Source organism: Astatotilapia calliptera, chromosome 1 (assembly GCF_900246225.1).
Source record: "Astatotilapia calliptera chromosome 1, fAstCal1.2, whole genome shotgun sequence".
Taxonomy (NCBI): Eukaryota; Metazoa; Chordata; class Actinopteri; order Cichliformes; family Cichlidae; genus Astatotilapia; species Astatotilapia calliptera.
Genome location: NC_039302.1, coordinates 23,890,130 through 23,917,143, shown reverse-complemented (window position 1 = coordinate 23,917,143; position 27,014 = coordinate 23,890,130). Strand labels below are relative to the sequence as shown.

General features: G+C 40.8%; 2 protein-coding genes across 2 annotated transcripts; one reads left to right on the top strand and one right to left on the bottom strand.

The window, feature by feature from the left end:
• Positions 1-12,099: 12,099 nt before the first annotated feature.
• ppm1g (protein phosphatase, Mg2+/Mn2+ dependent, 1G) lies at positions 12,100-22,537 on the bottom strand. Its single transcript, XM_026170684.1, has 14 exons — positions 22,346-22,537; positions 21,954-22,090; positions 20,981-21,050; positions 20,799-20,884; positions 20,492-20,621; positions 18,822-18,933; positions 18,347-18,546; positions 17,414-17,589; positions 17,196-17,327; positions 16,611-16,713; positions 16,119-16,250; positions 15,832-15,961; positions 15,549-15,648; positions 12,100-13,878 (listed from the first exon to the last, which is right to left on the bottom strand). Exons 2-14 carry the CDS (start codon positions 22,062-22,064, stop codon positions 13,681-13,683), a joined length of 1,680 nt encoding a protein of 559 aa, XP_026026469.1. The 5' UTR covers positions 22,065-22,090; positions 22,346-22,537; the 3' UTR covers positions 12,100-13,680.
• Positions 22,538-23,323: 786 nt separating this feature from the next.
• On the top strand, positions 23,324-25,913 carry mis12 (MIS12 kinetochore complex component). The gene is made up of 2 exons (XM_026168636.1): positions 23,324-23,892; positions 24,652-25,913. The coding sequence occupies exons 1-2, from the start codon at positions 23,473-23,475 to the stop codon at positions 24,925-24,927; spliced, it is 696 nt and encodes a 231-aa protein (XP_026024421.1). The 5' UTR covers positions 23,324-23,472; the 3' UTR covers positions 24,928-25,913.
• The last annotated feature ends 1,101 nt before the right edge of the window (positions 25,914-27,014 follow it).

Sequence of the window (27,014 nt, the reverse complement as noted above, 5' to 3'; positions counted from 1 at the left end):
TAGCAGGAAGAATATTTTAAAAATTTTCCAGTTTTATTTTGAACTTTGTTTATACGTTTTCCAAATTCTACTTTTACTTCCTGTCTTTTCCAGCTTTTGAGACCTCATGCTCATAGCTTGGCAGGAAATTTTTCTTTGTTTACTTAAGAGTCTCTTCTGGAACAAATGGTTAGCATTTTAAGTGTTGTCTTTATTAATTTATACAATATAATAAATGTATTTTTAAGTAAAATTTGCTGTTAGCCAAATTTAGGTTGCTCATGTTAGCTTGCTAAAAGCATTAGCTACTTTTTTGGCTAATGCTGACTGAATGCTCAGAAAATGTCATTGGTTAACTGCAATGTTGATCGTGGACCAACATTATTATGAAGATGTAGGAACAACACTAACACAGAGATATTATACTGTACATACGCACACATAGCTCTGTGTTTCCTTCGTCTGTGCTAGTTTGTATGCTAGCTCTTTGTGTTCCTGCAGTCACTTTAAACTTCTTGGGACTTTGTTCATTTTCAAGTTTCTCATTAGCCTCAATAAAAGCGTGCCTTTTGTCATTAATTGTGCTTGGATTATAACTGTACAGTAAACACAGTGAACTGTGGCAAACATATGCTATGATATTGGTGCTCAAGTTATACTAAAAAAATATGCCGATTGTGGCTTTAAGCTAAAGAATAAAAGGCTTAAATGCAAGATTTCAACCCACCCTTATGTACTTTGTGTGGTTGTAACTTGAAAAATATTCATAGTATGAATAACTATTTACAGAGCTTTGTTAAATATGATTCTGAGTCGGTCAGTGGGAGGTAATGATTGATCACACTGATGAAACCGACAGGTGAATGAGACAGGTGAATATAGCGTCTGCCACCTTGACAGTTTGTAATTGGATTTCATGCTCTGTCACAGTTCTCAGGATTTACAGTATCTTAACATTTTAAAATGAACACATTTTGTGAGTCTCTCTCTTTCACATACAGACACACATAAACACTGTTCTGGGAAATGGGGATTAGTTACTGATACTGAGAGGTGGGAGTAATCAGCCTCCCTGTGTAGCCTCTGAAACCAGATGTAACCAGCTGGCACACACACACACACACACACACACACACACACACACACACACACACACACACACACACACACACACACACACACTGTGACCAACAGGCTCATGGCCAGAACTTTTGTCCTTTTCTCAACTGTGTGAGCTGACACACAATGAGGAGAGAGGGAGGCCTAGTTTCAGCTGTGCAGAGTTCAGAGACGCTGCTTCAAATGAATCTTTGTGATCGAGGACAAATGTTCTTCAAAGGTCTGGAACACTTGGACTTTATTACCTTTCCGTGCTGCCGCTTTAATTAAACGCTTTAATCTTTATCTTCACATTAAAATCACGGGCAAGTGAAAGTTGCACATGAGCTTGGATAAGTGTGTGTTTTTTTGGAAAGAAGCACAAGTGCATGTGTGAAGTGCACCTTGCAGGACTTGCATGTCTGTTTGTTTAACCCAGAACAGGCAGCAGGGGAGAGACTGGGTGTGCAGTGTTGAGGCAGTAACTGAAGGGAGTAGGATTCATCCAATACAATGAGTCATGAGAGACTGATCCTTAAAGCAAAGGGAGGATGATTTTGCACAGTTTGTGTTTTTCTGGACAAATTATGCTGAATCTAGATTATCACAGAAGCCTCACCTCTATAAATAGCAAACCTTTTATTTATTTAAATTTAGATAGCTTTAATAGAAAACCCTGAATATGATACCTATTTTAAGCTCTTCTGTCAATAATTGAAGACCTTTGGGACTTAACGTATATGGAACACACTGTTCTGATTTATTGATAGCAGGTTGCCACTTTGAAAACCTACCTGTCAATATAATAGTATACATAAAGCAACAGAAGACTAGCTTATTAATAACAAGTATGTAGTTTATCAAGGAAAAAAATGTCCCATGCTCCCCCCCCCCCCCCCCCCCCCCACACACACACACACACACACACACACACACAAAACTGGACTATTTCTTAAGGTTTTGGGTGAATCCCCAAGCGAATCATGAATCATACAACCTTTCAACAATTCCTTGAGTAAGCCCTTGGTGACAGTGGAGAGAAAAACCTGCCTTTCATTAGGAAGAAATGCCGGATTCAGAGTGGACAGGGTTTGTTGAGGGCAGATAAGCAGAAAAGAAAAAGCAGAGCGTGGAGAGGCAACAGACTGTAAACACTGAGCCTGTTGCTCTGATCAGCAAATGTAGATTTGAGACGGTCAGCTCCACCAGCATCAGAGCAAAGATGTAAAGAGACAGAGAGAATCAGAAGAAAAGGGATAAACTACAGGGGAGAGAAGATACAGTTTTAAAAAATAAGCAATAGTAGCAAGTAAATACGTGAGACTGAAGTGGAGGAGAGGTGCTCAGTGCTTCATAGGAACTCCCTCTGCACCGTGGGCCTGCAGCAGCACATTTAAGGAATGGATCAACCCAAAACTGGGAGCTGTTTTCACACTGAGGAGCCTGATAGTTGAAGATAAGCTAAGATATACTTTATTTATCCCAAGAGTTGGGAAATGTTTGCATCACGGCAGCCAAAACTTTAAACACAACCTTTAACAACAGAGCTTAAATGAAGTATCCTTCCATCGATCTTCTTATACCTACCTAATTCAGGGTTGCCACAGTGCTGGAGCTGATCCCAGCTGTTAGGGGCCGAGAGCCAGGGTACACCCTCGATGGTTTGCCAGTCTATCATAGGGATAACACAGATACAGATAACCATTAATGCTCACATTTACATGTATGTTCAATGTATAATCACCAGTTAAAGTCAGATGCATGTCTTTGGACTGTGGGAGGAAGGTGGAGGACTAGAGCCCAGACCCTCTTGCGGTTTGTTTGTTGTTTGTTTCAGAAACTCATCGACGTGTCTTTAACACCCTTTACGAATTAGATTTCTCGGGGATGTTTAGTTAGCAGCAGAGGCTTTAAGGTTGTAAACCTTGTGCTAAAAACTTGCACATGAGCCTAGTGTTTTAGACACAGATCAATAACCAACCTCCCTTTTATTTTAGAAAGTTATAGCCTCATAACATAAAAAAGCCCCTCTCTGAGCTAGAACTGCATAGCATTCATCAGCTCAGCAGTCATGAGCTCAGACAATTGTTCATATGATCCAGTTGTGCTGCATATAGACTGCAGAGCCTCTGATGCAGCAATGAGATGGCTATCAACCCAGTCACAAGATAAAACAGCTGTGGGGAAAATCAAGATTGCTCCAGTCACGAGATCTTCAAACCACCTTCAGATGTATCTATTCTTCCTTTAAGATGTCAGCGTTTATTTTTAATCGGTGTCACAAACATGTTTTACTTGAAGAACGGCCTTTCTTTGCTGTAATGTCTATGACAGCTGAACAAATTCTCTTTCACTGGTAAACACGCAGATGACAGGAAGTGTTGTCTGCTCCACACTATAATGAGACCTCTTGGCCATTAAACACTCTCCGTAATGGCATTAAATGTCCTCACTGCGGACGCTCGCTCATGGGGGCTTCAGATTGATAGAAGGAATTAGGTCTGGTTAAACTAAACGTTTGACTTGCACACGTGTGATATCACATATACAAACATGTACACACATACGGTGGCCTTGGCTGTCTTTGAGTTATCACTAAACTACCAGTTATTCAACTATTATTTACTGAAGGTGCAGCTTTGACTTTTTCATCTTTGTATGTTTTTCTCTTTTTTTCCCCATCAGCACCCCGTTACTAAATCCATCCATCCTTTTTCTTAACCATGTATCCAATTCAGGATCAAGGTGGGGCTGGAGCCTATCCCAGCTGTCCTAGGGTGAAAGACACACAAGTTTCTGGAAGGTGGGAAGAAGCCGGAGTACCCGGAGAAGACCTCCACACAGAAAGGTTAGAGATTTGAGGCTTAGAGGTTATCACTTCACTGCTTTTGCATCTTTGGATTAAACCTTTAAATTCAGAAGTGTCTCAGCTGCATTTTGCTGATCCCTTTGCATTGTCTTCTTTTTCCTGTAACCTTGCCGTGCTAATACAGTAATGCTGTTTTTGTGAGATTCATAGTTGTGCTACCAAATTTTTAACCATGATGAGGTTGGGGGGTCCGAATCTGGCAGTGCTCAGAAGATTTAGATAAAAGTCAAACTTGACATTGACACCAAATGAATATCTGTAAAGCCAAAGGCTGCTTATTCATCACAGCTTTGCCCTTCATGCCTGCTTAAAGAGCCATTAAAATGACAAGCTCATGACAAGGTTAGAAGAACAAAATGTTCTGCTTCTATTATATCTGATTTACTTTGACTACTGTGAGATAATCCTTACAGTTATCTATTTACAGGAATGCTCAGTTTTACTTTTCTGTTTGATGATAAACAGTTTGAGTAAGAAATGGGAGATAAGGGAGGAAAGAAACCAGAGAAGGAAAAATATCTTTGAGGAAAACAGGCGGGTATGCTGATTTTTAAAAATGGAGTTAAAGGAGGAGAATCTGTGGCTGGGAAAGAGTGAATAAATGAGACGGTGAAGAAATGCGTGGTGATGTAAGGGCAGCAGTATGTCCGCTGATCAGACAGCAGCTTGTTTCCTCATTCTCTTATCTCTGACCTCACCGCTCTGGTGTGTGAGTGTTTGCTTACTGTACATACTGATGTCCTGATATATGTGTAGTAGTTCCTGCATGCACACTTTTCTTTGTGTGTCTATGTAGGCAAACAATCATCTGTGTGGTATGTGCTACCCTGATATAGTGGGCTTTCTATTTATATTTAGCATGTCTTGTATCTTACTGTGTACACTCATTTGCTAGCATGTATGCACAGTGCTGTGAAAAGGTTTTTTTTTTGCACATACACCTTTTAGATCATCAGATTAGACAAAAACTAACCTGCGTAAATACAAAATGCACTATTTTGAAACGAGTTCATTTATTTAGGTTAAAAAAATTGAGCGAAACCTACCTGACCCTGTGTGAAAAAGTAATTATCTCTTAAACTGGCTGTGCCACCTTTGGTAGCAAGAACTGCAGTCAAGTGTTTGTGATGGCAGTGAGGTTTTCACATCGCTGTGGAGAAATACCGGCCCAATGTTCTTTTCAGAATTGTTTTAAATCAGCCACATTGGAGGTTTTTCTTATAACAACCTGTTTGAGGTCATGCCAAAGCATCTCAATCTGGTTTAAGTCCAGACTTTGACTAGGCCACTCCAAAACCTTTGTGTTATTGTTGTTGTTTTTTAAAGCCATTCAGCGATGGACTGTGTTTTGGATCATTGTGCTACTGATGGCCGGACATTCTCCTTCAGGATTTTCTGGTAGAGAGCAAAATTTATGGTTCCACCATTTACACCGCAGACCATCACACTACCGCGACCATTCTTTAACTGTTGGTATGATGTTTTCTTTTTAGGAAATGCTGTGTTAGGTATATGTCAGATGTAAGAGGATTCAAACCTTTCAAAAAGAGCCACAGAATTATTTTCAAATTTTTTTGATCATCAAAATGTCTTCAGGCAAATGTGAGACAAGTCATATTTTTCTTTGTGGTCAGCGTGTTTTTCTCCTTTGAGCTCTCTCATGGATGCCATTTTTGCCCAGTCTCTTTCTTATTGTTGAATCATGAACTCTGACCTTAAATGAGGCAAGTGAGGCCTACAGGTCTTTAGATGATGATCCATTCTTGGATTAATTTTGGTGGGTTGGGGAATCCTGGGAATTTTCACCCTCATTCCAAGTTTTTTCTTTTTTTGGACAATGGCTTTCACTGTGGAGCCCCAAAGCCTCAGAAATGGCTTTGTAAGACTGGTAGATATAATTGATTTTGTTTCTCATCTGTCCTTCGAGTTTCTTTAGATCGTGACATGATGTGTTACGTGTTGAGATCTTTTAGCCTGCTTCTTTTTGTCACACTGGTTCTGTTTAAGTTATTTCTTCTTCTAGCCTTGGTGTGGCTAGTGAAATTAAACTCACTGACCTTTCTAATCACTTTATTTCATTTGAGTGTCACTTGATCATGTTTTGCTTCTAATTTTTTAATATTTAAATCATCTACAGATAAACAGTTTAAAACATTTAATATCTAACATAAAGTATCTTAAAGGAAATTACTGAGAGTGAAATCATTGTGTTGGTGATTTGGTGATTTTATTTGAGGGTTGCAGTACAAACATCTTTCTTATCTTTCGTATATTTAAATTAGCTTTACACTAGGGTTGTTTCAGTAAGGGCATCTGATGCTGTCCACTGTGGTAAGGCCTTGGGAATACAGAATATGGAATATAAGTTAGAGGTTAATGAAACCTACAAATTAACCCGTGCTGTGCTACAAGTCTACAAATCTGTTGAAATCTGTGAAAACTGAACACGAGAACAGGAAGGGAGCGAACGGGACATGAGACAAAGTTATCACAGTGAAGAGGAAAGATCAGAAGACAGGGAGGAAGGGAAAAAAGAGGAAGTGGAGTGAAGAGGTGACAGGAAGTAGGAGTGGGTGGAGGAGAAAATGGAAAAAAGGGAGGTGAAAGGGACAAGAGGAAAAGAAAAGGAAAAAAAGGATGTGAGGAGTTCTTTTTACTATCAGTTTGTTCAATGTGCTTAGGCTGAAAACACACAAACACTCACAGAGGATGTATCTGGAACTGACACGCTGGTACTTCCTGCAAAAGAACAGCTGACTGTGACATATGTGTGTGTCTGCGTTATCAGCTACGCTCATGCTGATAGGACAGTCCTGTGATTTGTGGTGGACATACGTCTTCAGAGGTCAATTTGTGGACTTTTTGTGTGCCCTTTATTTATTACATAATTTACACAAACAAAAAAATGCACATGAATGTAACACCCTCTCGTTTAGCTCTGGTTTTAGTCTTCCTGGGGAAATTTTTGGCTTTGTTGGTTCAGGTTTTTCAAATAACCTTTTCACAGAAAAGAGGTGCTGACAAAAGAGTGACGTCAAACTAAAAATTGAAGAGTTCACAGATTGAACTCCTTACCCCTAACCGGTCTCAGCAGATGACCGCCCCTCACTGAGCTTGGTTCTGCAGGAGTTTTCTTCCTGTTAAAAATGAGTTTTTCCCCTCACTGTCGCTTGGTGGGGTTGTCTCTGCATTATTGTGGGGTCTTTACCTTGCAGTATAAAGTGCTTTTAGGTGACAGTTGTTGTGATTTGGTGATATATAAATTAAATTGAAATTTACCATCTACCAGCTTGTGGAGGATCCCGTATCTGGGCCACATGGGTTTTACAGGATGAGAGGCTATAAGTGGCATGGAAGACATATGCACTTGGCTTCCTGTTCACAGCTAGCCAGTGGTGAAACTGGAATGAAAGTTTACAAGCGCAGACACCAATGCACCCACACTGTACACATGCCACAATCTTCTGGTAGACATACCAGGGTGAAATGACAAATGGACAATCAAGATCTGAGCTACACAGGCTCTGCTAAAACACCCATCAAAAAGGGTCCTTATGGGGCTGTTATTATGTAGTTTTAATCATCCTCTATCATGTGTAGCATCAATGCACAGGGACACGAATGCAGATTAGAAGTGTCTGCCTTTAAAAAGACCTTGCAGTTAACCGTTTTTGGTCGCTGCCCATATTTTAATTGCACTACTGTGACCACTGGAATGTGTGTGTCTGTGTGTGTGTGTTTGCTGGGAAACAGCTAAACTCTACAGCGTGAGGGCAACAAGGCCAATGCAGTTTTAGAGCATGAGATCGAAAAAGACTGTGCAAGTCTAGATGAATGCCTACAGTGTCTGGCTACAACCTGCTATTGTGGTCTAGCTTTCTATATAGGACCTGTTGGCTAGACTACACACACACAGACACACACACGAACGCACGGTTCTATATGTACAATTGCAGGTCTCCTGTGGTTCTCTTCCACAGTCATCAGTCAAGTTTAAGAGTCTACAGACAGAAACAGCTCCCCCAGCACGCACACAGCTGGACAAGGCCACCATTGAGCTCCATGGCCGTAGCCTTTAAAGAAACTTTTTTACACCTAAAGCAGGGAAGAAAAAACTAGCAGCAGCTTTGGACAGTGGCCTGAGTATTTGAGAAACTGCCAAAACATAAAATCTTGTGCAGAAAATCCTGGAAATTATGGGACTGGTTTTCAGAAGCAACAACAAAAGTCACATTCACACTGATAGAGACACAAAATCTTGTGCGTTTCGGTCTGTATTTCTGTCCTTTAGTCCAATAATGATACCCCCCCCACACACACACACACACAAACTAATAAACTTTGCACGCACTCTCTGTACACACAGCACAGTGCTAATCTGGACTACCAGAACAAAAAACATCCTGCCTGGTAAAGACCCGGAGAAATCGCGTGTATTTGTGTCTGCAAAAACATTTTTAGATTCCAAGGACAGTGTGTGTTTCCTCTCTTGCTTTCTATTGTTCCTGCAGCAACTATGATCCTCGGGGAGCTGCACAGCCACCAGAACTGAAGGGCTTCGACCAATGACGAGGCAGGAACAGAGAAGCCCCGAGGCTAGCGAGGAGTCAAGTCTGTCCTCCTTTGCTTTGCTGTTCCTGTGGGGGTTTAAAGTATAACACATTTTGTCTTCCATAGAAGGCCTGGAACTGTGTACTATGGACGAAGGACAAACTGTATGAAGGGTTTTTCATTCAATACAGAGAATGTGATCTACATGATTAGTTGTTCCACCTGGTTAAAGTCCACGAACATCAGCAGGGCATGAAACCCCCTGCCTCTTTGCCCTTCATGGAACATAGATTTATATTCACTACATTGTCTTTTAACTTTATCACATGGCAGAAACACAGTGCAGATGTGGTAAACGACCTGCTAAAGTTCAAATCGAACATCCGAATGGGGAAGAAAGAGAAACTGAGCGACTTTTAACAGGGATTTTTCCACTCAACTATCTCTACGGTTTACAGAGAATGGTCTAGAAGAAAAGAGAAGAAAAGTCCAGTGAGCAGCAGTTCTCTGGGTGAAAAAGTATTGTTGATGTCAGAGGTCAGAGAATGGTCAGACCACTTCGAGCTGATAGGAAGGCAACAGTAACTCAAATAACCACTTGTAACAACACGTCGACCCTTGAAGCAGATGGTCTACAATAACCCACACTAGGTGCTATTCCTGACAACTGAGGCTACAATTCACACAGCTTCACCAAAACTGGACAATAAGGTTGAAAAAAATGTTGCCTGGTCTGATGAGTCTCAATTTCTGCTGTGACATTCACATGGAGGGTCAGGATTTGGTGTAAACAACGTGCATCCTGCCTTAATCAACAGTTCAGGCTGCTGGTGGTCTAACAGCGTGTGGGATATTTTCTTGGCATACTTTGAGCTCCTTAATACCAACTGAGCATCATTTTAACATCTTCTGATGACTACTGATGTCACAAAGTGCCAGTCATCTCAAACTGGTTTCTTAAACATCACAATAGAGCACCTCTAGGATGTGGAGGAACAGGAAATTCACACGACGGACAGGTGATACGCGTATGATGCTGTCAAGTCAATATGGACCATAAGGACAATATAGATCTGAGGAATGTTTCTAGCACCTTGTTAGTTCTGTGTGATAAAGAATTAAAGGCAAAAGAGTGGCCAACCCAATTATAAAAAGGTGTTCCTATTAGTGTCCTGGTACCTCTGTATCAAATCAAGTCTATTGTCTGCTGCCATCTGCAGGACTTTCTGAGAATTACCTTTAAGACTGGTACCTCCACAACTGGATATTTCTAACTGGTAGCAAAAAAAGATTTTTCTCTGTTCAGCTTCTATATGGATAATTTAAGAATTAAAGCATTTGGGTATTTAGTGTGTGCCTTTTGTGAATTTAAGAACTTACTAAAACGCTGATTGCAGGGGCTGAAGCAATGGGTCCAATTATTTTTACATTGTATGCAGTAAATACTTTAGTGCAGGATGGCTGCATGGCACTATGGGTTCATAATCTAAAAATCTTGTTAATAATTTTACCGACTCTGGATACTGTAGCTCCTGTGAAAACTAAGGTCTCTAATCAGAAGTACCTGACTCCGTGGTATAATTCTTAAACACGTACCCTAAAGCAGATGACTCGTAATCTGGAGAGGAAATGGCGTGTCACAAATTTAGAGGATCATCATTTAGCCTGGAGAAATAGTTTGCTGCTTTATAAGAAAGCCCTCCGCAAAGCCAGAACATCTTACTATTCATCACTGATTGAAGAAAATAAGAACAACCCCAGGTTTCTCTTCAGCACTGTAGCCAGGCTGACAAAAGGTCAGAGCTCTGTTGAGCCAACAATCCCTTTAACGTTAACTAGTAATGACTTCATGAACTTCTTCACAAATAAAATTTTAATCATTAGACAAAAAAAAAATTACCAATAATCATCCCACAGATGTAACATTATCTACAGCTACTTTTAGTACCGTTGATGTTAAGTTAGACTCTTTTTCTCCAATTGATCTTTCTGAGTTAACTTCAATAACTACTTCCTCCAAACCATCAACGTGTCTTTTAGACCCCATTCCTACAAAACTGCTCAAAGAAGTCCTGCCATTAATTAATTCTTCGATATTAAATATGATCAACCTATCTCTAATAATCGGCTATGTACCACAGGCCTTCAAGCTGGCTGTAGTTAAACCTTTACTCAAAAAGCCATCTCTAGACCCAGCAGTCTTAGCTAATTATAGGCCAATCTCCAACCTTCCTTTCATATCAAAAATCCTTGAAGTTGTCAAACAGCTAACAGATCATCTGCAGAGGAATGGCTTATTTGAAGAGTTTCAGTCTGGTTTCAGAGTTCATCAAAGCACAGAAACAGCTTTAGTGAAGGTTACAAATGATCTTCTTATGGCCTCTGACAGTGGACTCATCTCTGTGCTTGTCCTGCTAGACCTTAGTGCAGCATTCGATACTGTTGACCATAATATCCTATTAGAGCGATTAGAACAGCGTTCTTCCATTTGCGCAACATCTCTAAAATTAGAAATATCCTGTCTCAGAGTGACGCTGAAAAACTAGTTCATGCATTTATTACTTCCAGGCTGGACTACTGTAATTCATTATTATCAGGATGTCCTAAAAATTCCCCGAAAGCCTTCAATTAATCCAAAATGCTGCAGCAAGAGTCCTGACAGGGACTAGAAAGAGAGAGCATATTTCTCCTGTTTTGGCTTCCCTTCATTGGCTTCCTGTTAAATCCAGAATTGAATTCAAAATCCTGCTCCTCACATACAAGGTCTTAAATAATCAGGCCCCATCTTATCTTAATGACCTTGTAGTACCATATCACCCTATTAGAGCACTTCGCTCTCGCTCTGCAGGCCTACTTGTTGTTCCTAGAGTATTTAAAAGTAGAATGGGAGGGAGAGCCTTCAGTTTTCAGGCCCCTCTTCTGTGGAACCAGCTTCCAGTTTGGATTCAGGAGACAGACACTATCTCTACTTTTAAGATTAGGCTTAAAACTTTCCTTTTTGCTAAAGCATATAGTTAGGGCTGGACCAGGTGACCCTGAATCCTCCCTTAGTTATGCTGCAATAGACGTAGGCTGCCGGGGATTCCCATGATGCATTGAGTTTTTCCTTTCCAGTCACCTTTCTCACTCACTATGTATTAACAGACCTCTCTGCGTTGAATCATATCTGTTATTAACCTCTGTTTCTCTTCCACAGCATGTCTTTATCCTGTCTTCCTTCTCTCACCCCAACCGGTTGCAGTAGATGGCCGCCCCTCCCTGAGCCTGGTTCTGCCGGAGGTTTCTTCCTGTTAAAAGGGAATTTTTCCTTCCCACTGTCGCCAAAGTGCTTGGTCATAGGGGGGGGTCATATGATTGTTGGGTTTTTCTCTGTATCTATGAAGCGCCTTGAGGCGACTTTTGTTGTGATTTGGCGCTATATAAATAAAATTGAATTGAATTAAAAAGGACTACCTGAAATTAATGAAAACCAAAAACCCACAAATATTTCCAGTGACCTCAGCTTGACCACCTTAAATGTTTGGAAAAAACCCCAAAAAAACAAAAACCCAAACAAACATGAATCTGGTTTTAACAATAAATAACAGGCGCACACACACAAATACGGTTGATTATTTAAAAAAATGTATTTGTATGTACTTACATACTGGTGTCAAAAGAGTATGCACCAAAATGTCACACCGACTCACAATTACAAAGAAAAAGCATTTTCCATTTCTTCAATTACAAGTATTGAAAAAAAAAAACTATGTACAGAAAAAAGGGCATGGTGACGAGATAGGACACTGGAAACAACTTTACAGTCACACGATGTCTTAAATGAGACTGGGGGAAAAAAAAAAAAAAGTCTACACCGTTTTCTTAACCTCAATTTGTATTTCCACTCAGGAAAAAAAACCTTGTGCATCCTTCCCCCAGTCCAGCGTCAAGGAGATTTCAGAGTGTGCTCACAAAAAGACTTTAATTTTTTTAATTGTTAGAAAAACTGCCAGAGGACTGATTATCATAAATGAAAAACAAACAGCTGAGTGGAAATACTTTTTACTTAAAACGCATCCTAAAGATATCCTTAAAAATTAGTTATAGTGGGAATGAGACAGGCGGCGTGCGAGTAGCTGAGGTGAAGATAGGTCCCGGGCTCTAATCGCCACTTCTCTCTGGATGGACATTAAAGGCCTCGGTTCCCCTGCTATCAAATCTTACTGATGGAAAGCACACAAGCTCAAAAACCCTGGCTGGAAACAGAATTGAAATGAACCAAAACACAAAACCAGGAATGAAGAAAGGCAAGATAAGGTGAGGTGTTGGGCTGTTGCATCAGCAGCAAGACTGAAATTAAAAAATATATATATCTTTATCCTTACTTGTGAAAGAGTGCTAAAGGGAGAAAAATATAAATGGCAAATTAGAGCAACTGGACAAGAGTCTGTGTGGTCCTCATCCTGATGGGCAGAGCTACACAAACTGACAGAGCTAAACCAGCACATCCATTCTCACTGCATCCTGAAGCTTCACTTTGGGAGTCCTCTCGTTCAATTCCTTCTTATACAGTTACAGCGTAGCAACCAGCATCCATTCCAGCACTCTGGGTTCAGTGTGTCTGAAGAGGATGTGAAACAAGAATTCATGGTTGGCAACATCTGAGTCTAAAACGGCAAAATTTACACTGCAAAGCCACAATGGAAGTGCATGTGTCACACACGTGAACATGAATTAGACTCATAACTTCACAAACTGATCAAAATTTTACCAAAACAACCTGCTACGTGAAAAGTGATTTAAAAAAACAAAACAAAAAAAACAACAGTGCCGCATTTGTCTGCAGGGATCTACACATCTGACTCTTTAGACTGGTTCCCCCCCTGCAGCATCCTACTGGTTGGAAAATGATGTGGTATTTCGTGTGTGCCTTTTGTGAATTTAAGAATCTCTTTCCAGCTGAATCAATCAAAAGAAACTACTGCAGGGTGTGTCTTAATTGAAAATCCACCAAGAACAGAGCACAGGAAAAAAAACGAACTTCTCATGGTCTCAGTTCGGCAGAGCTTTTCTAATGTCTGCTTCAGGGTGAAATGACGTTTGTGAGGTCAGGATTTAATTTTGAACAGAATGTGTCTCTGTGTTGTGTCTGGGGTAGCGTGGGACCAGCTGCTCCGTCTGGGACAGTTTCTCTCGTCTCCTCTTTAGTCACTTTTTGCCTTTTTGCTGTCATTTCCATTCTCCTCCTGCTCAGTCCCTTCTCCCTCTGCATGCTTCCTCTTCTTTGTGTCGTCCGAATCTGTGGAAGACGGGTGTGCCTGGAAGGTGACTATGACGCAAGTCATGTTATCACATCCTGTCCCATCTCCAGATGTGTCGGGGGCCAAACAGTGGTCCAACAGCTGTCAGGAGGACATGTGAAACTTGAAATTGAAGACTGAGACCATGGACAATATTTTTTAGGCAATTAAGGCAGTAAGACAGACAACAGTGATTACTTGTGATTTTCCTGGTAACTAATTTACTTGTCACTTAAATGTGAAGAAAAAGACTAGTCTAAGAATAAATTATCAATTAAAAGGAAGAGATCGAACATTGTACAAATGCCACATTATAGATCAGTTTAACCCCTGCATGCATGAGGATGATAATGACAAGGGTGAGCGGTTATAGGTTTGTTCCTGAAAGGTGCGCTCTTTCACAGGAATATCGTAGGCCATACTTATTTCCAACTCCCTGTCACTGACGAGACAGAACCCTGACGCGACATGGATGGATGTGAAAAAATTTATTAAGCTGGCATGATGGTGTGTTGGTAGCAGGCAGACGATACGCAGTACTTTGTCACATGATGACAGAGCCTGAAATACTGGCGATGGCCAATGCTACCCCTCAGCCTCCCAGTAGACACATCTATGGTACTGATATGAAAATACATAACCTTGTTCTCAAGTTATTGCATTCACAAGATTTTCAGAAAACTTGGCCTCTGACCTTGAGGTCAAGGTCACTGAGATTCGAACTCATTCACAAACTGGGGTGACAGCAATACCCCATCAGCCTTTTACAGCTGAGGGATAAAAACCCCAATAGCTACATCTCAGACACTACAGGCCTCACTTAGCATGTTAAATATTAAAGTTCATGACAGCACAATTGGAATTGGAACAGGTTTGGTTGGGCTGCCAGGACAAAGCGTCTTCTCTCTATGGTAGCATGGCTTAGGTTTGGAAAGGTGCGTCTGAACAAACCTCAAGATTTCTGGAACAATATCAATTGGACAGACAAGATAAGTGGAGATGTTTGGAGGGGATGCGCAGCACCACATTCGGTGAAAATATCAGCACAAACACCTCACATTAACTATTAAGCACGGTGGTGGAGGGGTGAGGATTTGGGCTGTTTTGGAGCCACAGGACCTGAACACCTTCTAGTCACTGAGACAACCATGAACTTTTCTGCATACCAAAGTATTCTAGAGCCAGATGTGAGGCCAGGACAATGAACCCAATCACAGCAGCAAATCGAAAAAGGAGCCCAATCTGTTTAAAATGTTGTGGCAGGACCTTAAAAGAGCTGTGCATGAACAAATCTCTATGAACTGAAGCAGCATTTTAAAGAGGAGCGAGCATAAATTGCTCTAAAATGATGTGAGAGACGAATCGTTCAGAAAATAATTACTTCCAAGTTCCTGCTGCTGAAGGTGTTTGTAACAGTTCCTGAATCACGGGATGTACTTTGTGGAACTGTGAAGAACCGAGTCCCGTGAAAACTGTTTCACATGACTGTACACAATGTTGGCTTCTGAGAACTGCACAAGTGTTTTTTAAGCTACTGCATGGATTAAATTTCCACAATCTTATCTCTGTGTGGCAGAAGAACTAATAGTTCTAAGAGCAAATGCTATGTGATTAGTTCTAATGCTCTACTCTTAGATCTAATTGTTTACAAAAACTGTATATCTATCGCTTATCCATTTAGTTTTTGCCCTGCTGCTGAGTAGAGCATTGTTTAATCCCTGATGACTACACTGTACTTCAATATAAAATCTGAGTTTTTCCTTCATGCTCACCTCTTCCACAATCGAGGAAAGTGCTCTGGTTTTGCCATTCTGGTCTGGTTTGATCTTCTCGCTGATGAAGTCCACCACCTCCTGACTGCTCAACACATTCCTGCAAACACACAGAAGCACAAACGGGATTTAAACAGCTGAATCAAAACATGGTAACTTTGGTGTCCGTTTTTTTTTGTCTCAAATTACAAAATTATTTGACTAGCTCCAGTTTTGGACATCATTTTACTAACACCCCTGAAATTAGTTACCGGTAATGGGGCAAATAACCATTTACACTCACCAGATGCCGTCGCACGCAATAACCATAAAGTCGTGGTCCTCGTTAAGTGTCAGAACTTTAACATCGGGCATTGCAGAAATCATCTGCTCCTCTGGTGGCAGAGACTTGTTCCTCTTATAGAAGTGGTCACCTGAGAGTCAGAGTTCAGACTAAGTTTGGTCACTGCAGTTGAGAACATGCAAACACTGGACATCAATGAAGAACTGCTACTATATTCAAAAGAAAATGAATAGGAGTGATTCCAAGAACCCGAATATTAATAATCTGAAGGTTTCAGAGTCACCTACCAATGGCTCTGGAAAGGTTCAGTCCACCATTGACACGCCCATCCATCGTCACCTTCCCTCCAGCGTTTTTGATGCGAGCTAACTCCACCTCGTCCTCTGGCTTGTGGTCGTAGGACATGTCAACAGCTTTGCCTGCAGTCACACAGAAACAGAGTGCTCACAAATTAGATAAAGACTGTGCAGAAATCCACCTTTACTCCAAGTCTGATCCTTCAACAAACTGTTCAGTAAAACATCAGAGAATAAATAAGAGAAGCAAGGTCAAGGTTCCTGCTGCTGGAGGAGGTACCACAACAACTGATTTAGCTAAGAGGTTTTCAATCTTTATCGTGGCACTGGAGAAATCCTGGGTCCTATTTCTTACGTAACACACAATATAAACATACTGTATGCTGCACATTAGCAGTGGGGAGAGTCACTACTATGCCAGAAACCCTCAGCTTTGACAACTGTTTTATAACTCAGTGCTTGAATCAGATAGTTTGGACCTACCGCGTTCAGACACCACGCAGCGAGAGTCTCCAGCATTGGCCACAATCAGCTGTTTCCCTCGGATCAGAGCCACGACGGCCGTGGTTCCGCTGTCTGAGCCAGGCTGTAAACACAAACACGTGAGCTGTAACACGCTGCCAAAACTACGAGGGCTTATAACGATGTAACCGAACCACCGTCTTTCATATGAATGAGACTATTTGATTTGATTCAAATCAAATGGTCTGTGTCATGTCCACTCAGGCATGTGATACGTAATTTTTGCCATCAGACATGGATGTCCAGCTTTCGGTCTGTTTTCTGTGACCAAGAGAATTAACATTACAATGCACCAACTATCCACGTGCCCCAGGCGGCAGACTTCAAACAAGTATAACAAGAATGACTGATAAGCTGCCGGGTCTCTAGCTGTCCGTGTCTGCAACAGAGTATAACCAAGGCTTGAGGCAGTCATCAAAATTTCTTCCACTTAACAAGATGTACAAATGACCATTTGTTGAAAACAAACCTCATTTTTGGTTTAATAAAACCAATAAAAAAAATACATCAAACAGCAAAAATAAAACTTAAGTCTTTACAACACACCTCTTCTTTGCCATCCATTCCAGGTAGACACATTTCCTCCTCCTCTTCATCCTCAGAGTCTTCTTCTCCCTCTTCTGTATCCTCCTCTTCTTCCAGCTCACTGCTGTCACCATCTTCATCTTCACTGACATCCTGAGTTAAAACAGTGATTACACTGGCGTTTCAGAGTAAAGTTTCACAGCCCAAAAAATTCCAATATTCTACTCCCTTAGTCTCACCTCTTCCTCACTAGCCTCCTCCTCCTCTCCTTCAGACTCGCTATCATCAAAAAACCTGGACTTCGAATCTCCTGAAGCCTTTGAGGATGAAGAGGAGCAGGAAGGGCCTGCATCTCCTTCTGCTTTACTGGCCTTTTCCTCACCATTGGAGCTTCCTGAATCAGCTCCACTGTCAGCTGTAGGAACGAGAAAAGAAAAATGTATAAGAGAGTGAAAATAAATACACTGAGAGAGCACTGACTGATACATCTACTTTTGAGCAGACTAGACTGCAGCTGGGAACCGACATCTTTGTTCATGCGGCACGTTCTGATTACAATGACCTCAGCAGATTTCTGGTGAAGGAGGCCCACCACCAGCTACAGTCCAATGCCTGTTTTCCACCAGCATCTACTCAGCTTGATATTCGACTTTACTCTGTTTCGGTCATTTTGGAATACAAAGAGCACCACCTAAATGTGTGTGGGATGGTTCCAGCAAGGTGGCCCGAAAGTCCTGTGATGTAATTTGTATGCAACACAAACAAAAATGGAGGATACTGAGGTGACGGTACACTGTGGCTCTGTGTCAGACTCAGGGTGTGAAAGAAGAGATCAGAAAAGGCTAAAAGCAGCAAGAAGAAACACTTTGAAAAAGTTGCTCAAATTAGTGATATTTGTGATTTGTAGACGAAAGGATGGACATGTTGCTATGACATAAGCTCAATGGTCATAAGGCTAGAAGGGCTAACAAAAAAAAAAAAAAAAAAAAAAACAATTAAAAAAACCCCAACACAATTAAGTTGTCCAATATACTTATATGGCTGATACAACTGCAAAATCCATGTGTGCTTAACACTGAGTGAAAACACAGACACTCATATGCATTTAACATGTTAAAATTGGATCTGCAGTTCTAGAATTTCTGCAATAGACCGACTGAACATCTCTGTACCTGAGCCACTGCCTTCGCCACCTCCTCTTCGCCGACAGGCTCGTAGCTTAGACCCGCACGCTGCTCCTTCGCCTTCCTTTGTTTCCTCATTGCTTTCCTCCACTTCTCCATTTAGCCCCTCTTTCTTCTGCTCCTCCAAACCGTCCCCCTTATCTCCTGAGGACTCAGGCTGCGAACTGGAGCCCTTCTTAGCTGAAACACTAAGATTTAAAACAAAACAAAATTCATTCTTGCAGCTTCTAATTGTGCCGACCAACATGAAACAAGTAGCTGAACCATCCAGACTGTTGGATATCATGAATTTCTGACCCGCTGAAAAGGTGGCAAGAGGAGAACAATTGTGAGATATCTGACACCAGTATCGATTAACTTGCATGACATGACCTCTTGCAGTAACATTTCTATTTTTTTTTTAATTTCTACTTTCTTCAGGTGAAAACTTCACACATAAATCATAACAACTTTAATGATGTACCTCATGGCGGCCGCATGTTTGATAGCATTGCGGTTTTGGCCGTATCGTACCAGCAGCTCCTCTATAGTCATCGTGGCCTCCTCGTGGAGCAAAGCTGCCTCCTCTGTGTCCACTGAGAAAAGGAAAAGAAAACAGAATTACTTGTATTATCATTTGACGTCAGAGATTCAAGCTACAAATAGTGCACGCACTCTAAGCATATAACTTACTTGCTGTATTCCCACAAATTTTTTGGTTTGATTTTTATTGCTGGTGATCATTTGAGTAGTTACAGTCAATGCACTTTGAATAAATACAGAAGGGCAAACAAAACAAGATGAATGCTGTTGTGCCAAAAGTTTACGGTTAAAACATTAAGTTGTTGAAGTGACAATAAAATTATAATCGCATAAACACAAATCCAGGCACAAGTACACTTGCACATGACCTTCATCTTTCATATGGGCCCAATCGTAATGACCACCTCAAGGTCTATAAGCACTAAATCCTCAAAGACTTAAATGATGTCATCTGTCTGCACAGCTGTAGGCATGAGTGAGAATTCAAAAAAGCACAACATGGCAGAAACCGGAAAGCATTTTGTGACAAATGACAAAATAAGCAAAGAAAAAACAACTTTCTTTGCACTCGGGGAACTTAAAGCACCAAATGTCTTTCAAACTTGTGCTTTTTAGAGGGGACCATAAATCACTGTCCAAAAAATAATTAACCTATTTTTAAAACACAGAATAATCTTGGCTTGCAGCAAAGCACACGTTGCATTCCTTTGATTTTATTTAACCTTTTTCCCCTAAATTTCCAGATTGCTGCTTCTCCTTTTTCAAGTGCTTTTGTCTAAAGAGGGATCCAAACAGGATGTGAACAGTAGTGACCAGAGATAATGACATTAAGCGATTTAAGGCCTTGACGTGGAAAGTTACTGCTGATGACACGAAACACACAAGTCTCAACTTGCAAGTGAGCACTTGAAGCAAAGCAACGTACTACTTATGAAGATGTGATAGATATGTTATGATGCGTTCACATCAAATGTAACATTTTTGCTCAGTGTGATTATAAACAAAGTCTAAAGTGTAACTAGCTATCAGCTGCAGTCCTCCCACTACATTGGCTGCTGGAGGCACACGTTTTAAGTAGTGAGAGTTAAAACTTCACTTTGCGTTTGTTGTGAACATACCATTAATTAAAAGTTTCAGCCCTGCAAAGGAGGAGAGGGGTTTTCACCCACTCAAGATGCGCTCCCGTGCAGTACTCCAAGACCCCGACTAAGCCTATAATGTATGTGATTGCTGAATATTGATTGCACAAGTGGGCTGGAATAGAGAAGTGAGTGATAGTGGAATTCACTGGGAACGGGAGAAGCGCAAAACAAATGTCAAAGATAAAATATTACAGTATGAAACTGTGACTGTGGGACAGCTGTAAGCCCTTATACACTTAGCAGGAGCACACCGCGAAATGTGAGTGTAGACATCAATTTTTCTGTTGTGTAACTTCAGGCTCGGACAGATTTTATCTATGGTAAGAATAACATTGTTCCTGGTTTATTATATTGTAATTTATGTCATATACTAACAATTCTGCATTATCATTCAAAAAGGATAAGCATTTATTATGTGTTCACTGACACTAGAATCCACATGAAATGTCACAAGCAGTGGTGTACTCACAATCGTCCTCCTCTGCCACCTTTTCAGTGGGTGGCTCCTCGGTGGGCCGTCCAGCGATCTGGACAAGCTCTTTAATGACTTCCTCTGTGGTTATCCTGCCGTCGATGGCCAAGAAGGCATCCTCCAGTGCCTGGAAAACGAAATTCAAACATGTTGATACTGTAAGAGCAGAGAAGAGGCAACCATGCCCTCATAATACACCGTTTCTAATATGGCTTTAAGTATACCACAGCCAAGCAGCATGTGGTCATGGGCATTTTTCTTCAAACTCATTTAAGTCCTGCAAACATTTCTTGATGCATCTCACCTTTTGAAGTTTGCCATCTTTGTAGGCTTTCTGCTCCTTGATGATGTCAGGAAGGTACTTTGAACAGTACAGCGCTACCTCTTCACCTAAAATGGAAAATAAGTAATATAAATGAACTGAAGTGTGTGCACATAGTACTCTGATGTGCAAACAAACAAACAAACTTCAAATCAGTGCGTTACCTCCGTGTCCATCATACACGGCAAACATGGCAGTATCCTCATCGAAGTCTGGGATACTGTTGTGAGCATCCTGTGACAAAGAAAGATGGGGATAAAAATCAAAATCACAGTGAACATGAAATTTAGGTGAGACCAATGTATTTTATATTTGTTAAGCAACAAAGTTTATTTTCTTTAAAAAAAAAACAAACCCCCAAAACAAAACAAAAAACCCACTTAAAATAAGAACAACCTCAGTCCAGGGAGCATTTTCATCTGCAAATTCCATGAAGCAATTACAGATTTATTTGCACGTGCTGATAATGAGGTGGAGCGGTTACAGAAAGTAAAGTAACTGAGAGTTGTTGCAAAGCAAATATGTTAACAGCGCCATAGGAAGTCCCAACTAGAATGAAATAATTAAAAGGTAGATAAGATAATATCTATCAATCTATCCAGGGAATGGTCATGAGGGGACACCGATTAAACAGTAAATCAACAGTTTAACTTTTACACTCAGGTTTCATCACTGCAGCCTCTGTCCCAATCCATCTGTTGATGATCTGGTCCCCTGTCCTCTAACTTGTGAACAAAATCCTGAGATACTTAAACTCCTCCACCTGGGGCAGCAAATTGTCCCTGACTCTCCACACATTTCTGCCTATGAACCATGGCCTCAGACTCAATGGCGTTATTTCCCATTCCTAGAGATGACCACCTGATGAAGCTAACAGAACCACATCATCCACAAAAAGCAGAGATGGGACTCTTGGGCAATCAAAGTGGAGAGTGGAGCTAAAATATGTATAAGCTTAATTTGGATGACCCAGCAAGAAGGTTAGAGGTTTTGAGCTCCGCGCAAGCAAACAAACAAAACAGAAATGTCTTGCAGTTCTCATTTATAACCCAGTAAAATGTTTTTCGCTTCGCTTCATTTGGCAAACACAGCAGCAACACCACTGTCTCTGATGCGTTTATTCATTTTCCGCCTCACCTCCATGGAGACCCGCCAGCCCTGCATGGCAGAGAAACCGTAGCTCATGTTGCTGTTGCCGCCATCTGAAGAGGTCTTGGTGGTGCTAGGCTGAGACAGATATGCCCCCATGGTGGTCCGTTTCTATGGCTTTACACCTGGAGGGAAGACAACAGGAGAAAGAAGCGTCACATTTTTTTATGTTCACGTTACATTTTACATTACCCTGTCCCTACTAGCTGCGGGTGCTAGCTGGCTAACGTTAGCAACACCACAACAAAAAGTAGGCGCAGCGGCTAGCTAATACCACCATGCTAAACCCGGCTAAACTTCCAGCGGTAACCTCTGCCCCCGCGCGAGCGGCTGCGCAGCTGCGGGGAAAATCAAACGCCTAACACCGACGGCTGATTTACCTGTTGTGACGGCGCAGGAAAAGTTTAAAAGCGGCTCCAAACAGAAAGAGATTCACATAGGAATGATTGCACGTGTGGAAGCAAAAGCCGCTATCAACACACACAGAGAAGAGAGAAGCACGAGCCGCGAAGGAAGTGAATGCGCGCGCATGCCCCTTTCGCTCGAACAAGGTGGGCGTGTCAGAGGGCCACGTCACACGCTTTGGTCATGCGCATTGTTTAATCAACAGAAAATCTTTTCAACTTTTTGTTTGTTTGTTTGTTTTTTAAATTTGAATAAGCGGAGTTATTAACTAAAACTAAAGTTGAAAATAAATTTAATAAATTTAAATTAAAAAGAAATTATTTTATTTATTATTTATTTTTTTTAGACGTTATACTCTATTTTTTTAAGATGATAAAAAAACAATACAAAAATGAAACTGTCAACAGCAGGGGTGTCGAACTCCAGGCCTCGAGGGGCAGTGTCCTGCAGGTTTTAGATATCACCCTGGGTCAACACACCCAAATCACATGATTAGTTTATTAGCAGGTTTCTGGAGAACTACAAGACATGTTGAGGAGGTAGTTTAGCAATTTGAACCAGCTGTGTTGGATCAAGGAAACATCTAAAACCTGCAGGACACCGGCCCTCCAGGCCTGGAATTCGACACATGTGGTCTACAGGCTCTAGAAAGGACCAGTTTTAACATCACATCATCTGCAGATGTATACCCCTCACCCCAACCGAAACTTTTTCCACACAGCTAGCATAAGGAGGGATTAATGCCTACGTTTATTGCTACTACAATAAAAACATATACTTTGGCTGTGAGTGAAGTGTTTGTATTTTATGTGGTATTTCCAAAAGTGTGAAATTTTTATAAATAAAAAAGACCCCTAGATTAAAATTAAGAATTTCCTATTTGTCATTAACAACTTCTATCGGTTGGTGGCGGTAAAGATCCATTTCTACATTTGCTGCCCGAAAACATCTCAACTATGACCAGGAAGAAGAAGGACAATTCGTTCCAGACCATACTCCATACCAGTTGGTGGCGGTAATGCACCTTTCACTTGTTTGCCAACCGCCAATATAACTGTAAGAAAGAAAGAAAGAAAGAAAGAAGGACAATTAGCGATTGAACATGGCGCGGGAAACCCGGGAAGCAGAGGTAATGGATGTCAACGGAGAGGACGTCTCAGAGGCGGACAGTCTCTCTCCGGCTCAGCTAAAACTGTATGAGACGCAGTTTTTCGGCTTCACCCCGCAGACCTGCATGATCCGTGTTCACAGTGCTTTTCTGGATTGTTTGTACGAAATTTTGCCCGTTGTGGAGAAGGTTTGCGTGCGGCAGTTGAGTAAAGGGGAACCGGACGGGACTGAGGAACTGCTCCGGTCCCGGGCTAGAGAGTGCAGCCGAAAGCTGCAGCAGTTCCTCGAAGAGCGGTTCAAACAGCTGTCAAAGCGGATGGATGGGCTGCTGGTTAGCCACTGTTTCTCCGTGCCGCCAAACGTCCTGCTACCCGAGGATCAGTCGCACAAAAACAACCCCCAAGACATCCAGGTGGGTGGGGAGGCCAATGGAGTTGATTATTTTTTTTAGGGCTCTGTATGTCTAAGATAATGTTAAAACCCTAACCCTGGCACATTTTCGTTCCATTAATCTCTATTTAAGTCGGAAAACCTCAAGTTAAACATGTGGGTGTTGACCTAGGCAACGCATGTTTGTTTATATAGCACGTTTATTTATATAGCAGGTTTCAAACACTAGCTAAAACCAATAGCTAAAATCGGAGAAGATCTGGGTAGTTGGTTTCAGCAATTGACAGCATAACTTCTAAATGCCGTATTCTCTTTAATTTCCCAATAATTTCAATTATTGAAAAGTATGCTCTCTTGGGTTGAGATCAGGTGATTGACCTGGCCACTGAATAATTAAGAAACTCTGAAGTTCTGTCCTATCAGTTTTGCAGTTCTGCATTTGATAGTGGAAATGTACAAGCACAAAATTATACAAGTGTGTAGATCAAAAACCTATGGACCTAACTGTGTTTAATTGCAGTAAGTGTTAAAAATCAACTTAAATGCAGTAAAACTAAAACCCAGACTTTTGTGGGAAAAAAGAGGAAGGAAAATCAGGAAGGTTTACTAAGTGGACACCGAGTTATGAATATCTGTGAAATTTCAAGAATACGAGCAACTTTTTAATGGCATTAAACCTGTTCTAACTTCATTTTAACATTGAATTCATCATGATTGTTCAAAGCATGATTAAAACTGATATTTCTCCCCCTTGCTTTGAATGGGATCTTGCATGGTCCAGGAGGTACTGAAGCTGGAGTCCTCCCTGGTGGACCTCCAGAGAGCCTATGAAGCAGAAGTCTGTGCCAGACAGGCCCTGCTAGCTGAGCTAGAAGAGCAGAGGGAGGTGCAGAAACAGCTGGACGAGATCCTGACATGGGTCAGTGAGCTCCAGGAAGCCTGGGTGAGGGAAGGTAACGGCAACTTCCATGAAAGTTTTCGACTGGTGATGGAGTCTGTAAAGAAACTGCAGGAGGCCATAAGGGCGGTGCTGGTCTGCAGCACAGCTCCTCAATGAACCGAACTCATATTTAAAGTCTGTCGCCCAAATTAATAAGTTCTTCAATTGTTTGCCAATTCATTTTGGTCACCACTGGTCATAAATAAATGGAAATATTGTGAGAAAACAAATAAAACCCCACTTGTTATCCTTAAAAAGACACTGCAACTCTGAGAAGGCGCAGACAGCTTTATCACCTTTTCCCCATAAAAGTGTAATGTAAATAATAAAGCCCATATATGCAGTTGAGTCTGTTTAATAACCTTTTAGTTAATATTCAAAGGGGTTGTATTGTATGGGAGCAGTTCTCAAAGTTTTACTGCCAGGCTCTCCTGCAGAAGCTAAAAAAAAGTTCAGAAAAGAAAAAATAAATTGTAAAGCTACATTCAGTTGCTTCCTTTTTCCACAAATTGTAGATTTCTAAATTGGATTTCCTTCATGACACAACCCAAATATCTTTTCTCCCAGAAGGAGAGTCAAATATCATTGTCATTTTTGCCTGTCAGGCGAATATTATTGAAAAATCCATATTTTTTTTTTCCCCTGCTTGTCCAATAATCATACCTACATCCTCAACATGAAGACTGCAGCCTTAATGATGTACTGCTTTGTTTTTCTTTCATCATATGTGTCTTTAGCTCTTTTATCAGGTTAACCAGTTGATTAAGATTAACGCTGTCCAGCAGATGGCGCTGTCTGCATGTTAATGTCAGGGAATCACTATTCACTTAAGCAGAAATAACAAATACGCTGGTCTGAGCTTCTTACGTGTCATTATTTGATGTATTTCTCTGTACAGTATGACGGCAAACTGAATAACTTTTTGTCTTGCATAAGACATTGTCACATTGTTCAGATATTTTAGATTAAAAACTGTTTTGAGAAAGAAACTTAGAGTAAATTTACTCACCAGCAATGAAAACATTTGTTAACCGCTCATTCAGTGTTGGGAAGCACAGGATAAAAATTACTGGCCTTGTGTTGTAAAGAATAAATGTTTGTTTACAGAGTAAAAGCTGCTTCTTGGGGTTTTTTTTTTTTCTTCACATAATAACTCTTTACTACATGATTAAGAAATACATTAAGACAGTTTTTCAGAGCAAATTACCAACAGAAAGAAACACAAAATTGTTTGTGTCATTAATGCTAACACATTTAAGATATGCACAATAATTTATTGATCTCAACATTTCTAAAAAAATTTCTTGAGATAAACATATATGTTATCTCTGTTTTGGTTTATTGTGGTGTCTTTACCTGTTGTTGTGATTTGGCCTTATATAAATAAAACTAAATTGAATTGAATGTTCTGCAGACCGTCCACCAGCAGTGATAAAACCTGCAGTAAAACTGGTGTATACTGATGGCTGAACTCCTGCATTCAAGGGCTTTCTCTTCAAAGACTCTGTCACTCAATCACGATTCAGTGGGACACTTTAAATAATATGTTTACTGAAACAGAGGAGTGGGTTATGCTGTGAGAAGGTCTTTGAGCAGTTTTTATTGATGATTGTTTTCCCCCATAACTGTGTTGTAATTTGAATACGCCCTACCCCCCCCAAGGGCCACCTTGGTTATTGTCAATAGCATTGTAATTCAGAAGTTTCTCATAATATTTTTTTCTGCTAACCAGCCTCCCCACCCCCTGCAAAAAAAGAACTTAATACTTTCTAATCAGTAGGGGGCAGTACCTCTCTGTGATTTAATGCAAAAGTGGGGTTACTTGTGTTTAATGACTACAAGTTTTTCTGACAGTTTTCACATTAATAATAATAACTTTATTTATAAAGCGCTTTCAAACAAAGTGCTGTACAACTAAAGAGAGCGATACATAGCAATACAGGTAAAAGACATAATACAAGTTAAAAACAATAAAAATTAAAAAATTAAAAGCCATAGAATTAAGACATGTAGGATAGGGTGAACAAATGTGTCTTCAACTTAGTTTTAAAAACCTCCACAGAGCATGCCTGCCGAATATCTTGAGGGAGGTTGTTCCACAGAAATGGGGCACGAAAAGAAAAAGCACGCTCTCCAATTGTCTTTTTTCTGGCTCTAGGAACTTTTAGAAGGCCAGAGCCCTGAGACAAGTCCATTAACAAAAA

What these genes read in the sequence shown, in the direction of transcription:
- mis12 (XM_026168636.1), top strand. Translation starts at nt 23,473, where the DNA reads ATGGCGCGGGAAACCCGGGAAGCAGAGGTAATGGATGTCAACGGAGAG. An exon ending in ACAACCCCCAAGACATCCAG is followed by an intron (nt 23,893 to 24,651) that starts GTGGGTGGGGAG and finishes TGCATGGTCCAG; the next exon opens with GAGGTACTGAAGCTGGAGTC.
- ppm1g (XM_026170684.1), bottom strand. Translation starts at nt 22,064, where the DNA reads ATGGGGGCATATCTGTCTCAGCCTAGCACCACCAAGACCTCTTCAGAT. An exon ending in CGTGTATGATGGACACGGAG is followed by an intron (nt 20,885 to 20,980) that starts GTAACGCACTGA and finishes TTTCCATTTTAG; the next exon opens with GTGAAGAGGTAGCGCTGTAC. An exon ending in GAATGGATGGCAAAGAAGAG is followed by an intron (nt 16,714 to 17,195) that starts GTGTGTTGTAAA and finishes TTGTGTTTACAG; the next exon opens with CCTGGCTCAGACAGCGGAAC.